This window comes from Mercenaria mercenaria, unplaced genomic scaffold, assembly GCF_021730395.1.
Source record: "Mercenaria mercenaria strain notata unplaced genomic scaffold, MADL_Memer_1 contig_1838, whole genome shotgun sequence".
Classification (NCBI taxonomy): domain Eukaryota; kingdom Metazoa; phylum Mollusca; class Bivalvia; order Venerida; family Veneridae; genus Mercenaria; species Mercenaria mercenaria.
Genome location: NW_026459847.1, coordinates 58,240 through 75,535, shown reverse-complemented (window position 1 = coordinate 75,535; position 17,296 = coordinate 58,240). Strand labels below are relative to the sequence as shown.

The following is a 17,296-nucleotide window of genomic DNA, read 5'->3' as shown; positions in this document are numbered from 1 at the left end:
CTAAGAAGATTGCGACATAGTATGCAGTTGCTGACAGCTACGAGGCATTTTATAGTAATTTTATACATGTTTCTCGTTTTCTGTTTATATATTTTATAAACGGTAACTTTGTTTAAACTAATGAATATGTTCATTTCGATAAAACAAGATTGATACAGAACCATGTAAATCTGAAGCATAACTCACATCAAAATTAACATTGACAATCATGACATTATTTCAGATGTTGTTCCAGATCATCGTTTGTCGTGGAATGTCTACATATAGCAAATACAATATACATTTTAAACCACTGTATTGTGTTCGTGTGAAGAACTGAAACGAAAGGTGAAGTTAAAGTGTCACAAAGTGACAAATTACAGAACTATTACTACATCTATCATGCCATAAGTAAACGGACATGGCTAAATGATATGTCGTCAACCAGCAGAATAACATTTGCGTAAACAAGAAAGAGTAGAAGAGACAATATGTTTGTTGTTTATAAAACGCCAAAAGCTTCATTATCATGCCTATTTTGCTATGCTACCACAAACATCGAAATGGCCTTGCAAAATTAATTGATGTGAAGAATATTTACGATTCCACACTCTGCATAATCAGTCATAAATACATATATGGCATTCCACATTGGTACTATTAGTATTGTCTGTATAATTGTGGATCTGGCCTTTCATATCCATCTTTGATATCATCTTCTTTCTTTCTTGTTACAAACAAGTTTCTTGGAGGTTCTTTGTTTCCCTCATCATTTCCTGTCATAGGTATGAGATAATCCTCTTGAATACCCTCATATTTGAAGTAGTCTTTTTTCTTCTGCGTTTCGTTACTTAATCTCGTATACGGATCAGACTGCCTTTCTATGGTACCAGAGTGTCGATATCGGTAATCGTTTAGAATTTTGTCATAACCCCATTGTTTTTGATTTGTAGAACGAAGTTTCTCATAAGGATCTCGAACATTGTCATTAGGTCTTTCAGGCAACACTGGTCCATCCCCTCCCCCTCTATTGTTTCCCGCATTTGACTGTGCGTACTGGGTCTTGTCTAAACACAAATAGTCGTCGGTTATACCAGCGGTCCGTTTCGAGGTTTTCTCGTAAGGTACATTGTCGCTTACATCTGTCGGGTGTATATAGGCATACGTCTCTTCATCGAAGGCTGCATTGTGTTTGAAATTTACTTTCAGTTCGCCCTTCTGTTTCTTTTTGTTCTCATTCTTCCTAAAGCAATATTTGAATCATCAATAGTGTTATTCCTTGCTACTTTATTCGTGAGTTTTTCTTCTTTGACTGTAAGTAGTTCTTATTCCGTATCTAATAAGATGATACAAACTTTTAAATATGCGTCTGAAGGTGTCTTTATAATCATTACGGAAAAGGTTAACTTTAATAACGTTACAAAATTTGGTTGAATACCTTCGTTTTCGCTTTCGTATGCAGACCACAAGACCGACAATTATGCAAATTGTACAAAGACATACAACACCAACGATTACTGGAGTCTGCCAATTCGATTTGGAGTTGTCGAGATACGTAACAAGAACAGATGTTGTTGCTGTCATAGATGTCTGTGTTGAAGTAGGCAATGCTGAATTAAAAAAAGGGGTATCATTAGACACGTATTATCGTATTTGAAACAAATACTTAGATTTGAAAGTACTGTTTATAAATACTTAAATTATAAACTAAAATACACGATTAATATGATATTTCCATTACTGTTACAACTGTAAGTGTAACTGCAAATGTAATATTATTAAAACGTTAAATAATGTCCTTTTAATGTATAAAATGATTGGTTAAATACCTGACCAACTATAAAGCGAAATTTCTGGAAGACAGTACATTTCTAACGATGGCTTTTGTTTTCGATTAGGTACACAGAGGCCATTAATAAAGCAATATCCTTCCTGAAATAGACGAATTTAAGATTGAGCCGTCATAAATAATCAGCGCACATTGATACGATAAAATAAAACGTATATGTTAAAATCTACACTTGCGTGAATGATACTTTCTTTGGTATAAACACACATTGTAAGACATTGACTCATTTTCATCTTAACATGCCTATAGTTGTATTTTCATACAATAAATATTACAGTAATAAAAAAGAACGTTGCTTTCACGAAAATTATTAGTGCCAAGTTTCTAATTAACTCTATCTATAGATATTTTCGAAGCCTCCTATGACATTTTTACTACAGTAAAACATGGTTTTGGGTTGATCAGATGTTAATAAAGAAAATGTTTGAATTTTGTCGTTTTTGTCTAATTATTCAAATATGACCCTAAGGAAATATAATCATAAAGACGTATTTACATAGTGTATGTGTTACCTTTATGTCGGCTGTAAGCATGCCGCTACTGCTTTTTGACAAAGTTTGACATTCTGAATTGTAAACACACATTTCAAGTGGTGTTCCATGATGTATGCCATCATTGCTCACTGAAACCCTGTAGCAAGATAGCAACTTTACTTCTTGGGGGTCTGAAAGAGATCCTTTTCTTGTGATAGGCGACACAAGAGAACAAATCACTTCTATTAATGATTGTGTTTGTCCTCGTATGACGTATGCATCCATGTTCAGCCGACCCTCTTTATTGGCACGAGTCTGAAAAATAGAATTAACACATTTTGTACAATTGTGTTTTGATAAAAATGGTGATAATCATTATTTGATCAAGTCATTTTTCCTCTCCTATTAAACTATAGAATGGTTATACATGTTCATTCTTCATGTGATAGTCTTTCTACCGGAATAGTATTGCTACTTGAATAGCAGAATTCAATGTAATTGTTCAAAGTACTACATGTACTATCAAAATGTCATAAATTAGTCTTGACGTATATTTAATCATCCTCAAATAAACAATGTCATACATTTACCGAGTGCGGCATTGCCAAGATAGTATCAATGTCATATAGATTACACCGATGAACAAGATCGTACTAAATATTGATAAGGTGTTTATGAATTAGATGTAGTTGTTTTGATATATACCTATGCATTTATAAAATGAAATTAGATCGTTTCAATTGCAAGTGATGTACAAGGCGTCAAAAAGAATGTGTTTCATAACATTAAAGAGTCATTATGTAAACAGACACAGACTAGTTGTCATACGTATTATACTACAGTCGGTCTTTCATTGGGAAAAGTCACACAATATTGTATGTGTCATAACTATAGTTGGTTGATAGCACATTAATAGAACGTACTTACCTCAAATGTTGTGATGTGACAAGTCACAGATTCACTTGCAAAAAATCCTCCGTAGATAAACACATGCGTGCATTTTGCTTCTTTCTCGTCGCAGGTACTTCCGTGAAGTAAACTTGCAGTAGAGGGCGGCTTTTCGAAGTCAATGGAGCAATCATCACCACCAAATCCATCATAACATTTACAGGTGCCTAATATATATATACTTTTAGTGATAAACAAAAATATTGTGAACATGCAAGTAAAAGTAGAGTATGTATATTAAACGTACATATAATCGGCAAACGTATTTCTTTCTTAAAAGGGCGCGCTCCTATATTTATATAAAGAATTATGAGCCATTAGTAAATTTGACGATATTTATGTTTTTGAAATAGGAATTTAGAAATTATACTTCATTGTGATTTAGTAATTTTGGTATCGTCGTCTTCGTTTTAATTCATTTTACACTAATAGTATACAGATGCAAAATAGGAACAATGGAAAACACATGTCGCTTTACACGACATAAATGAATATGTTGCAGGCCTGGTTCGACCTTAATGAAAATGCAAGCTATCGCCTACATCCTCTAGCCTCGGGTTGAGCAAAACTCAAAATTTATTTAAGTCAAAAGTACCAAACTTTAATTTAGAGACACCCGCAGAAGTATTCATATGGCGTTGTATATGAAACTTTAAATGATACCCAAAATGCAATTCAACGAAAAGAAGAGGCGTTCCCAACTTAAAACAAGAGCTCGTAGAACACGAAATTATTTGGTCAGTGTGCACTGAAAATTTGACGTACATACCCCAAATCAGTACTTATGGGTCATTTACGAGTAATCAAATGCGATCTTAAACCAAAACATACACTAGTTATTTGGCGAAAAGGTCTACTGTTCTCGGTCAATATGACCTATGGACCTCAAAATCAATAGGAGTCATCGGCTGGTCATGACCAATATCCCTATCAAGTTTCGTGATCCTAAGTCAAAACGTTCTAAAGTTACCGTCTAGAAACGGTTTTACTGTTCCGGGTCTCTGTGACATTGACCTTTGACCTACTAACCTTAAAATCCAATGGGATCATTTTCTGAGCTTTTACCAACTTTCCTATTAACTTTCATGGTCCTATGCCCAATCGTTCTTAAGTAACTATCCGGGAACTGGTTAACTGTTCCGGGTCACTGTGACCTTGAAGTTTGACCTACTGACCTCAAATAGAGGTCATGTGCTGGTCATGACCAACCTCCGTATTATCTTTCATGATCCTAATCCCAAGCGTTCTTGAGTTATCATCCGGAAACCGATTGGTCTACGGACGGACGGACAGATAGACAGACCGACCGACCGAAAACAATATTCTGCTCTTCCCCCCACTAATTTTCTTAAATTTACAGCCTAAACTTATGACCTATTTCAGGGACGGAATAGATATAAATATATATTTCTTGGATGGAAAGTATGTAGTAAGACACCATCTCTACGATAAAAGTAAGTAAATGAAGTTAAAATACATACTCACGCCCGAAGCATACAAGCCTGCTAATTATGAGTACAAAAAGACAGCAACAGATTGTCACAGAACGCATGGAAAAGAAAACTTCAATATCAACAAATGTACCATGACTAAGTATTTAAAATACACTGAGTTGTATTAATTTGGCAAGTTGAAGAAAGTATTAAGTTACAAATGTTTAGTAGGTGGGTGCTGTTGCTGTTAGCTGTTACGATGGTTATGAATTTTTATTCTTTGTTGCTAATGATTTCGTGAATGTACAGCATTTTTACCTGGTATATTAACATTTCGTTTTCGCTAATTAGTTAAATGCTTTCTCACGTACCAGCAGAGGGACCATATGTCATCTTGCGATTATTACGAAACTCATGGATGAGAATGAGCTTAAAGCTAATTTGTTTCTTAGTTATATAACGTTGTTAAATGTCATAGGTATATAGAGACCATACCAGAGCTATTCGCATACTTCAATTTTTCAAAATGAAGTGGTTTTTACAAGTACACCGGTTACGATTAAAATGTAAACAACGGACTCTGTCTATGAATCATTGGAATGAATGAATGACAGTCGATCTTAGTCATAATTGACAGTAAATGTAAATGTTAATGACTTCGTGTGTTGCAGAAAGGTATTTAGTTTGTAACTGTAATTTCCTATCAATTGAAATCCTCTCAAAACTGGTAAAATGACTGCTTAAATTTGGACAAAGCTCACTGTCTTTGCCGTTCGCAAGCTGCTAAAAGGGCAAATATTAAAGATTCAGTGCAAGTTATATTTCACAGGTACTACCAGTTATTAAGTTCATACGCAGTTTTGACCGATTAAATATTTGGCAAAGTTAGATTATATTTTTCCTTATCACAAAAATTGCCGTTAGATAACAAAGCAAATACGCCAATAATCCGGACATGTTATTGTCACAAAATTGTTCCCATTCACGTAATCTAGTGGGGAAGAGATAGGGGTGCACTTAAACTGCCTAACTATAGCAACTACTGATGTAGGGAAGTGGTAGAATGTCTGCCTTAGGTGTGAGAGGTCCAGGTTTCGAGTCCCGGTCAGAGCGCGAATATTTGCATTCTGCTACCGCATGTTTTTGCTGTTATCAGATTGTAACAGATGTTCTATATTTTCAGTGAACAGTATCATGGATCATTATGTATCAATCCAGATCACAGCTAAATGTTAAATAAAATGCACCCAAACAGAAAATATTCAATATATTATGTCCCTTTGATGTTTTTGCTCTCCATGTTCAAGAAGAGTTACATTACCTTGATCACAAGATTTTCTTTTATATGAAAATATTAAATGTTCATAACTCTACGTTTTTGGTTAAATACTGTCAAGTCAATATATCTATTTTCGAGAAATATATGGACATTTGCCTTCATTCGAAAGCTTTTTAACTTCAAACCTATGATTTGAAAAAAATAGGTACTATCTTTAAGTTATATGTCAAGAATTGCCGAATACATGTTTTGCATTGTTTTACTGAAATCATTATTTGATAAACAAATGATTTGTTGTTTTCTTTTGTAGCAGCTGTGTGTAATGTGTAAATGAAAATGACTGCTGCAGGCAGTTCCATTGCGGTACTTACGTGTATCTTGATTTCGGCTTTTGGTATTTTTCCACGCAATGTTTACTATGGTTGCCTTGTGATTTTGTCGTTATGTTTCGTTCTGTGGAAATTTGTTTGTTCCTTGCTTATCAAGTTGTTGGTTTAATGGTTTGCTTGGAAATACTGGGTTTACTGTGCGTGGTGTTTTCGAAGAATTCCTAATTTCTGTCTGTTCTACAACGTCAAGTCAATGTAAACCTTTGATATACATACTCGATTTTTGTGCTCTGCATATCGTCTCATCGCTATCTACTTATGCGACCTTAAGCTTTAATTTGGCGACCCAGATTATGTGCTCTGTAAATCGTCTCATCGCCAGTCACTCACATGCCTGGTTTGAAGTAAATACCTTGATGTTTTCTCAAGTTTTACTCCGGACACAAAATATGACGTCAGATTTGATATTTGACCTCAAATAGTGACCTTAACCTTAGATATAACGATCCGGATGTTGCGCTCTGTATATTGTCTCGTCGCCACCTACCTCTGTGCTTAGGGTATGGGTAATATCTTGAACATTTTTACAAGTTATGCGCCGGACAAAAATATGACGGATAGAAAGAGGCCGGACAGAGAAGCACAGGCGCTATCACATAGAACGTCCCGTTTTTGTTTTAAAAAAAGGAGTAATTATTTTGGTAACATATTTAGATTCCGTTATCAGATAAGCATTAGACACTCGTTTACTAGACTTTAAAAGGAAAGAAAAAACCTATGTGTACCGTTTTTGCAAGTGCCGTGATCTGAACATTCATTTGGACAGGCAATTTCTTCTATCGCGTCTACGATTTCAATTATATTAAGCTTTGAATCTTTGACTTCATCGGTTGGATGATGTGTTGTGACTTGGCCAATGGGTTGACCACTAGGTGTCGTTGTTGTGGAAATCGTTTCCCTTGGGCGTTCTAAATCTTCTCGGACTGTTTTGTTTCTATGTATTTCAGATATACATGAGTCTTGCATAGATTGTAGTGATAGCCTGCGCCACTCCGTTGTCTGTGTTATCTGTAATCAGTAGTAACGAGACGGTTAAACAATACGTGACTTACAAGTCTTGAGCGACCTGTGAAGTTTTCGCTTTATCTATTTAAAAACAAAAACAAAACACAAACACACAGTGAACACAATGTCCTCTTTACTACGTAAAGCTGATTCTTTTTGTGAATGTGATCAAAGGAGCAACTGGCTACATGAAGTGCCTTGCTGCATAAACATCTGAATGTGTAATGACCGTGACTTTGAATCTCTTGTCCATCATCTTTGTTGAGAGTAGCGGTTGTCTTTTAAAACAGTCACCCACTTGGCTTGAGGAAGGCCGGTGATACTATCAATGTCTCCACAATTTACTTGAATTATGTCTGGAGAAAAAATGGGTCATCTGTTATCATTAAATGCGTAAGTCACTACATGATCTAAGATTGTGTCCATGTAACTAAACACGAAAATATATATCCTGAAAACCAAAACAGTGAAACATTTCGACATTTTATAAGAAAACAATGTCAATTACTTACAACAATATCCTGTGTACATGTTTCAATAGCCCGCCCGGTGTCTGTGTGGGGAACCCGTGCACAAAGTCGAAATACGCTTGAACTATTCATAATTTGTACAAAACGATTTAGCTTTATTGTGATCCCAGTGTTCGCTTGGGGTAGATGTTGTTGTCTATAACATTAGAAATATTTTGATGCTTATTATATTGAAGTTCAAACAAAACGCTAGTGTTGATTAATCATTCTACATAGCTCTTAACAAAACGTTTTGATACAATATAGTAGAGAATATCAGATTCTTGATAACAAAGCGTAAATTGAAAACATAAACATTAAAGCGTTAATTGAAACTACATGCATCGTTTCCATAAGATGGAAACATGTTGCGACAGGAAAAAGGTATATGAAACAGAAGTTTTGCATTTTCTTATTGTTCAAATAAAAAGCAGTTAATCAATTATGATCAAGAGGTATTCTCATAACTGACAAACATGTAAAGTGCTGTGTTATGGAAATAATCAAGCAAGACATTTTGATTGACAGTGGTGTTACAAAACATTTAACTGAACAGATATGATAATTGCCAGCTTTAAGAAAACAAGTAAAAAGATCAACGTGACGATAATCGTATAATTATCTAAAATGTGAAAGCATAATGTTAACTATTATGAGAAGCAAGCATAACATCTAATGATGATAACCTGTGAAACTTGTGCTTCTTTCTTTGTTGTGGGCTTCGTATTAGTCACTTCGGGTCCTTTCAAGGTCTTTAAATATAAAAATAAGAAAAACAAAATTTAATATCAAATATGAAAATATTATGGTTTTGCTAAAATAAAATAATTTAGTAGTTAAAATAAAATAATAATAATCCTATTTGCAAGTATTCAAATAGAAAGGTACTGAACAATTCATACAGTTACGCCATCTTTATGATTGCCATCTTTGCTCAGATCTAAAACTGGAACAGTTTGCATCTCAGAACTCTTGATAGATTTCTGTTCAGCGAGTTCGCATGTCTGTTTCCCGACCGTTCTTCCTTTTGCACATGTGTTGTCTGCTCCTAGGTGACATTTATCCTTGGTTGTAACGTGTCCACTGGATACACTACATGTGCAAGCAGGATGCACCCATGGGACTGTTGATTTAGAACTTGTCTTGAATAAGCTTTCTTCTTTTGAAACTCTATACGATGGAAATGGAACGTGTACGAGAATATATGCAATACAAACAGCTTCTTTTAATATCTTTAGCTTACATTTTGTTATTTGAGGTAAAGCTTGTTTAACACTTTTAGCAGCTACAATGTTGTAAGAATATACTACTTCCTAATGAAATATCTATTTGAAAGTCAGGCTGCTATTAACAGTATCCAGATACATAATATCGTTTCTACGCTTAAATTACAAATACTTAACTTTCTTTGAAATATAAGCATTAAAATTTGGAAACTTTAGCCAATAGAAAATAAATTGATTATTTAACACCAAATATAATATATGTTCACTAAACGAACTTCCATGTTTGAATAAACTCAGTTCTGTTCAAGCTGATTTGTCCGGTGCGGTCGTGAAAGTCATTTGTACGGTTGTTATCAAGTGAACCACACAACCCTCTACTACGGCTATGCTGATCGTGAACGGAAGGATACAAGGACACCGAAACTATCATGGTTCCAACTGAGTTGAAATATGGAGATTTGTCGAGGCGGGCTTTTACGTATGTTCCAAATGGTAAATAAATCTGAAATTGAAATTGTGCTTTGTCCTAAATAAATAAGGCGGATTACATTTTTTATTCTAAAGAATTAGTGTGCAGTTTTTCACAAATATCATAGACAAATATCTCACGAAAGGATTATAATGACATTTGAAACATTGATAAAACATGATAATTGAATCTGTGTACTGGTAATATATCAAAGAGCAGTATTGCAAAGCCCCTAATGTAAATACACTTAAGAATTTTTATCTGAGAGCGAAGAGGAAGTCTAATACATTGCGCAAACTTCGTTGTATCAGCGCAATTTTTGTACTACTTATCTCTTTACATATACATCTTCAGATATATTATTGTAAAATACTTTAGTACTAAAGTTTACCGTATATGTAGAGTCTGTTTCTTGTCTAACAAGAAGGACGCCATCATCACATTGTTTGTATCCGATTTCCATGATATTATTGCATGTGCTTATTACGTAAATATCTCTACCTGCCAGCACTGCAATTCCACAGTTACACATTGCGTTCGAGTTACAGCGTTCCAATTTATGATGAACCTATTTTAATGTATGAACATGCATAGTATCTAGATATATCATTTATGTCTTCTTTAATATCGATTTCTATATATATAGCTAAGCTTTTGTGTGATATTTGTTTCACATATTTGTATAATGATTATGTCGGTTAACAAATCGTTTCGATGATCTATTAAACATAACCTAATTAACAAAACAAAACAAAAATTAATACAGGTATATATAACTGTAATACAATGGTATTTCACTTATTGATGATAATTAAAAAAAACATATAAACCTTTGCTTGGTAAGATGTGTGGGTATAGAGTACATACTCATCTGAGAAACTTTCGTGATGCTCGTACTGTCTGTATTTGAAGTATAAACACAATCTTTGTTGTTAAAATTTAATCAATATAAATGTTATCATATTACATAATTTTAATAAAAGACATATAAGCAATATGTGCAATTTTAATGAGTTTAGTGGCTGCAGTGTAAATCAGTGTGTTAGAAAAGTGATTAAGACAGATAACATTGTTGCTTTTTCCTAACATAGTGAAGATTTAATATGGCATGATTGTTCATTAAACCTGCCAAAACAATGAGCTCAGTTAATCTTAAGGTCAGGTTTGTCATCAGCTGTATATCACCCAATACATAGGTTTACAACGTTCATGCAAATAATGTATTTAATTCTTAAAAAGAAGGAGTTTTGAATTTTGATCTTTTCTTTTCTATCTAGTTTATCTTTTAATGTTTTTTCCTATTTTTAACATATAGTAGGTCGCAATGCTTTGATTTACAATGTACATGCAGTTAACAGCTCGCCCACTCAGTAGGGAGAGCGTTGGTCTACGGATCGCAGGGTCGCAAGTTCGATCCCCGGGCGGGGCGTATGTTCTCCGTGACGATTTTATAAAAGACATTGTGTCTGAAATCATTCGTCCTCCACCTCTGATAATTCATTTTGGGAAGTTGGCAGTTACTTGCGGAGAACAGGTTTGTACTGGTACAGAATCCAGGAACACTGGTTAGGTTAACTGCCCGCCGTTACATGACTGAAATACTGTTGAAAAACGGCGTTAAACCCAAAACAAACAAACATGAAGTTTACAGGTTTAACTGACGCCTTCAAGTGAACAAAATTAAACAAGGAACCTCAAATATATTCTTTTAGAGGATGTACTTCATGATATTGAGCATCTTAAAAACGGCATGATAACCAGTACTGACAAGAAATGGAAATAAATCTGAAAATGGATATAGAAAGCTGCCGCCATAGATTTAAATCCCTGCAAGTTTACATAGCGAGGTGAAAATACTTACACGTCGTCGAATGTATACATATGTGGTTCATTCAATGCTTCACATCTTTTACCTCTCCAGTAGGTTTCAATTTCTGGTTTAACATTTACCTGAAATTTCAACACTTGATCTTTTATATAATTATTAGTGTATGATAATATCTATAATGTGTAGCAAGCAGACAGCTGCTAACTAAGGCAACACTTCAATGTTATTACACGTTAGATTTAAATGCATATAAATGAAAAGAAAAAGATAACATAGTATGTTTCAAGAACATAAATTCGTACAAAAACTGTGGTTAGAAACATAAACATTGTGTAACATAATAGTTTTCTGCAAGTCAGTGAAAACACTAACCGTTACAGCAGGTATGATGTAACCATTCCATATTGTATCATTTTTGAGGTTGGCCGTTCTCAAAATGACTTTATATGTTATCTCCTCCAGCATGCCGTATTGGCCGTCTTCAGTGGCTTGTATTTGAAGATCATGCTCGATACCTTCGTCCCCCGATATACTGATAGTACATTTTTTTGTTGAAATACCTTCAGTTAGTAGTTAAAGTAGTTATATAGTTTTAATCTATTGAGCAATAGTTTGATACTAAAACAAAACAATCATGATTTACGTGCATATAGGCATTACTACAACATTACAGTGTGTATAATGTAAATCGTATAGATGTAACAATGGACAAAATAAGATCCTAAACATATAAATTTACATTGCTATCATACTTCAACACTGTTCTGTACTCTAACAGATGTTACAGAGCCAGATACTTTAAATATTTTCCTGCTTTGGGCGCACCTTAGGCTGAAAATTCAGACACTTTCAAGCATTTATTTACAGAAAGGACTGAACCCAAGTAGACTTTCACAAAATTTACATTGCTCTGTTGTAGTTTCAAAGTAAAACGCATTCATTTTTTTCTGAATCGGACTTGAACCGTTGACTTCGAAATTACGTTACTTAAAAGCCATTGCTAAGAATTACACTGGAATCAAGCCAGAACATCAGTTTTATTAATTTTTCTTAATATTCCGGACAAATGAAGATAAAGTAAAACAACCACTATTGACATGTGAAAGTCGATAAAAAGAACGTTGCAGACGTTCGAATCAATACTATATAGCATGGATACACTAATAAATATTTCAATAAGCATTCAAAGAAGTTGTTTTTTTATATCTGGAAATATATAATGAATCGTCGTAGGGGCCTCCCTGGCTGAGTGGTTAATGTCGATGACTTCAAATCACTTGCCCCCCAGGAATTTGGCTTCGAAACCTCTCTTTGTGTGTAAATTTTTTCATGTGAGGAAGGCATCAAGCTGGTTTACGAAATGTCAATGGTTCTGTTCATACCTAAAACAATGCCAAGAGGGCCGCCTGGGTAGAACCGTCATTATCAAAAGCTAAATATTTCGCAAAATGTCCCGTGTAAGTGTGTTCTAACCTAAACATAAAAAACAGCTCAAGAGTAAATAAAGAAATAAATAAATACTTAAACATGTACCTGTACAATTTTTACTGACGGGTATCGAAATAGCCAATGTTAACTTGCAGTCGTTAGCAGCCATATGCGAGCTGTAACAGCCAATTGGAACTGTTGGTGAAAATCGAATGATGGCAGTTTCGTCCCTACGCATATTCACTTGTGGTGTCAATATCTAATCACAGATTATATAATACTACAATTGTTAATAAAATTTTGACAGAACAGAATTAGTATGTTTTACTTAAAACAATTGATTGTTTATTTAAAGACGGCAGCTATAGCTTGTGAGAGATATAAATAGTGTATATTTACATTGAAAATTTTATTCACAGGTTGATACTGAGGATGCATAGCCGATTTGATATGGTCGCTGGCTTTAAATCAGTTGTCCCTCACTGATGTGACTTCGAGTCCTAGCTTATGGCATAAAATTGTTCATGTGGGTAAGACATTCTGGTTGATAATGGAATGTTAGTGGTTCTACACAGGTGCCCGCCCATGAAATAATGCCTGGAGGGACAACAGGGATATTCCTTTACAACCAAACGTTTGAAAACTTGCCACATAATTTTAAATTGTGTCGACGTGACCTTAATCCCAACAAAAACAAAACCCTCAATTGGTGATGAAAAGAGCTATATTCTGAGCAAGTTTGACTCTTACATGTTATCTGTACAAAGACATGACTATATAATTACCTCTATTTCTTTTCTGTAAAACATGCACGCACGTCTAATTTGATTCTTATACGCGAGGTGATAAGAATTAAAATTCACACACAAATAGACAGATATCAGTATAAGCATTTACCTTGATACCAGCAGATATAATGTTGGACGATACAGAGAAACTTGCTTTCGGCGTTGTATCTTGATTTTCGGCTACAGCGCACGAAACCTGTAACATTAACAAGAACTATTTCAAAATGTCTCTCAATGAATATTTGCACTCAAAACGCCAAATGGTTGTGTTTATTCAACCATTAACATTTAACACTAAAATATGTTGAAAGGTTTATGTAAGTACTGCATACATGCTCCATAATGTTTTAAAACCATATATTTGTAATAAAACATTTTGACTTTTTCAAAGACCTTGTGATTAAAAACATCGGAACATGAAGGCACATTTATAACGACGTATAAAAGTGAAAACAATTTCTTTTCATTTTTCTTACTGACTGCAAGAGAAGAGTCAATACAAAACAACACCGATATGTCATGAGATATGTATATTCGTCGTCTGCGATATTTACATGGAATGGTAAGGAGATATGACTTTTCACAAGATCCTCCTCTGTTAAAGACAGACCGTATAATTCATGTTTCTCTTCACCAATCTTAAATATTGTGTAGTTTCTTTCATCTCTCTGTACAATCCAGCGAACACTGTACGCAACTTCTGGTGAAGTATGAAACTGGCAACGAAAGGCTGTAGAGCTTAATTCTGCTTTTCCTGTCGACACCGGCTGTAGATAAGCTTCTATTCCTGGCTCTGAATTAATTTGTTCATAAATTTGACATAATAGATAAACTTAAAAGATAAGTTTTGATTAAAAATATATCATCATTAGCTACTTATCACAGTTTAATATAATACTTACATTTGTACTTTATGCCTTTAATGTAAATTTTGCTGCGCCATATAAAACCAATTTCAATTTCGATAGCCGAAATGTTGCTTACGTGTGAAAACCCATTCTCGGTCCAGTTCAGTGCGTTGTCCGTGTCGATATGTATGCACCTCGACAATGTACTTAGTGCCAATCGTCAAACCTTCAAATGTTTTTGACAATGATGGTTTGTCCACAGAATATGAACGAATCACACTACCATCTTTCAGAAGGAGATTTCCTTCTCCTGTCAAATTTTCGCTCCCATGGTCGTAAGATATGATGATTGTAAAGCTATGATTTGTGATGTCTGCTTGTGGCACATTAATCTTAGCCGAAGCTGGGCGATAGGCTGCTTCTAAAATGACAAATGTAAATTGTGTTAATTACGAGATCTAAGAACAATGGAAAAATATCTAAATACTAGCTATTTAATTTGTGTATTTTTTTTCTAAAAACAATTAATATTCCACTATTTCCTTGCAAAACCAAAGGTGTTTTTTTTCTCTGCAATTAAACTCTAATGCAAATACAGAGGAATTTTTGTACATGCGCTATTTTCCAGTGTAAGGTTTATCCAACAGGGAAAGCCACGTTCTAAAAAGGAGCCTCTCCAAACGTAATCCCAGCACGCAGACACGCACACGACCAATAAACACACTCACACAAAGCAAACACACAAGGACAAAACCAACACATGGTGGAACAGAGTGGGGCATCGCCTTGGGACGGTCAATGGCAAAACCACCTTTGGGGAAACCTCGTTTTTTAAATTTGCATAATAATTTAGAAAGTGAGGCACGTAACATTTAGTAGACACGCACATGTATAAATATGGCTATATAAAATGTGTGTGCGTGTGTGTTCGGGTTTAACGTCTTTTTCAACAACTTTTCAGTCATATAAACGATGGTGTCTACTTTAAGCAGTGAGCACAATGCCCAACTTTATAGTGCTACCTCACTGGAATATCACGCCGTAGACACGTGGCATGATAACCCACCTAGTCACATTATACTGACACCGGGCTGACCAGTCCTAGTAATCCTCTTAATGCTGAGCGCCAAGGAAGCTACTAGTGCCATTTTTTAGTCTTTGGTATGACGCGGCCAGGGATCGAACCCACGACCTCCCGCACTCGAAGCGGGCGCTCTACCACTAGGCTACTGAGGCGGTGCTTATATAAAATGTAGAAGCCAATCATATCTATATATAAAATCAGACAGTTTTACAAAATGACTTATTTATTTACAAAACATTTAGTACATATAAAACCAAATGGTAAATTGCATAAAAACATAAACTGAGTATAAAAGTTGAATACATTTATCGCTCGTATAAAATAACTGATCATTTGGTGAAGATAAATAATAAGCATGGACTGCTTTGATAAAGTTTTAGTTGTTAATAAATAAATAAGAGGAAATACGGTTACTTAGATATGATAAATACATATAATCACGCCAAAAATTCATGTTTTGCATTATTAATATATAATTACTGATAGAACTTCAATTTTTGTATAAGGTTGACCAAAATAAGTGGATCAGTATGAGTGTTCGTACCTTCAGACGACTAACCACTTTTTAAAACAAGAGGGCCATACTGGCCCTATATCGCCCACCTGAGTTGAGTTTCTTGCTTGAACAAATTTTTAGCTAAAGCTTTATAAAGCTGTTACTTCAAAAACATGACAGTAAGTCAGTAGGTCATGATTAAGACTATTCAAGGTGAGTATTGAAATCTGTATCAAAACGTACACATACTGATGCTAAAATATTAAAGAAGTAGGTCAGTAGGTCACATTCATGGTCACTGAAAGTCAGTGTTAAGATCGGTGTGCAAAGCTGTATATGTCATCCAAATTTCAAGACTGTATTTTAAAAAAAACAAGAAAGTAGGTCACTAGGTCAAGGTCACAGTCAAGTGAATAATACAGTTTAGACAATATGATCAGATAATGTTTTAAGTATTTTTTCCTATATAACACATATACAAGTGACCCACGGGGCGGGAGCTCTTTTCACCAAAAGAGCATTATTTGAAAAATCTTGTTAGAGAACCACTAGGTAATGATACATACCACATATCAAAGGCCTAGACCTTGAACTTTCAGACAAGAAGATTTTCAAAGCATTTTCCTATATAAGTCTATGCAATACTTGGGATCCCCAGAGCCGGGCCTCTTTTAATCCCAGTGGGGGTGGATAATTTGAACACTTTTCGTAAAGGACCACTAGGTAATGCAACGTATCAAATATCAAAAGCCTAGGCCTTGCCGTTTCAGGCAAGAACATTTTTAAAGATTTTTCCTATACAAGTCTATTTAAAACTTTGGAACCCCTGGGCAGGGCCTCTTTTCACCCCAGGATAATAATTTGAAAAAACGTGGTAGACAAGATTTAAAAAAAAAAATTCCCTACATGTCTATTTTATTTTTTCAACCCAGGGGCATAATTTGAACGTCTTCTCGATTTTATACATGGCCTTTCTATGGTTAAGACGAAGAAAAATACACATCGAAGAAATAAGTAACTGGCTTGTCGTAAAAATTGAAACAATGACCTGGTTAACAAGAACACAACGTACCTTCAGATCCAATACCTGTAATTAAAACACATTGGTTCATTACAATCTTTTATATAACATGTAAAAGAAACTGTTTTAACTGAAACTGATGAATAGCGTTTCTATAAATAATTTCTTGTTTGTTACAATGAATTGCACATGATCACTGATATTATTTCGTGACTTTTTTATCAATTGATAATTGCAAGTTACT

General features: G+C 34.6%; 2 protein-coding genes across 2 annotated transcripts; both read right to left on the bottom strand.

Annotated features, from left to right (window-relative positions):
* Positions 1 to 6: 6 nt before the first annotated feature.
* Positions 7 to 7,060, bottom strand: LOC128551921 (uncharacterized). Its single transcript, XM_053532876.1, has 5 exons — positions 3,229 to 7,060; positions 2,341 to 2,616; positions 1,809 to 1,911; positions 1,418 to 1,589; positions 7 to 1,222 (listed from the first exon to the last, which is right to left on the bottom strand). The coding sequence occupies exons 1-5, from the start codon at positions 3,460 to 3,462 to the stop codon at positions 640 to 642; spliced, it is 1,368 nt and encodes a 455-aa protein (XP_053388851.1). The 5' UTR covers positions 3,463 to 7,060; the 3' UTR covers positions 7 to 639.
* Positions 7,061 to 7,224: 164 nt separating this feature from the next.
* Positions 7,225 to 17,143, bottom strand: LOC128551923 (von Willebrand factor D and EGF domain-containing protein-like). Its single transcript, XM_053532877.1, has 14 exons — positions 17,104 to 17,143; positions 14,588 to 14,872; positions 14,158 to 14,396; positions 13,713 to 13,799; positions 12,921 to 13,074; positions 11,760 to 11,947; positions 11,421 to 11,509; positions 10,390 to 10,459; positions 9,951 to 10,127; positions 9,366 to 9,592; positions 8,767 to 9,034; positions 8,551 to 8,616; positions 7,868 to 8,021; positions 7,225 to 7,358 (listed from the first exon to the last, which is right to left on the bottom strand). Exons 1-13 carry the CDS (start codon positions 17,141 to 17,143, stop codon positions 7,950 to 7,952), a joined length of 1,962 nt encoding a protein of 653 aa, XP_053388852.1. The 3' UTR covers positions 7,225 to 7,358; positions 7,868 to 7,949.
* Between the last annotated feature and the right edge of the window lie 153 nt (positions 17,144 to 17,296).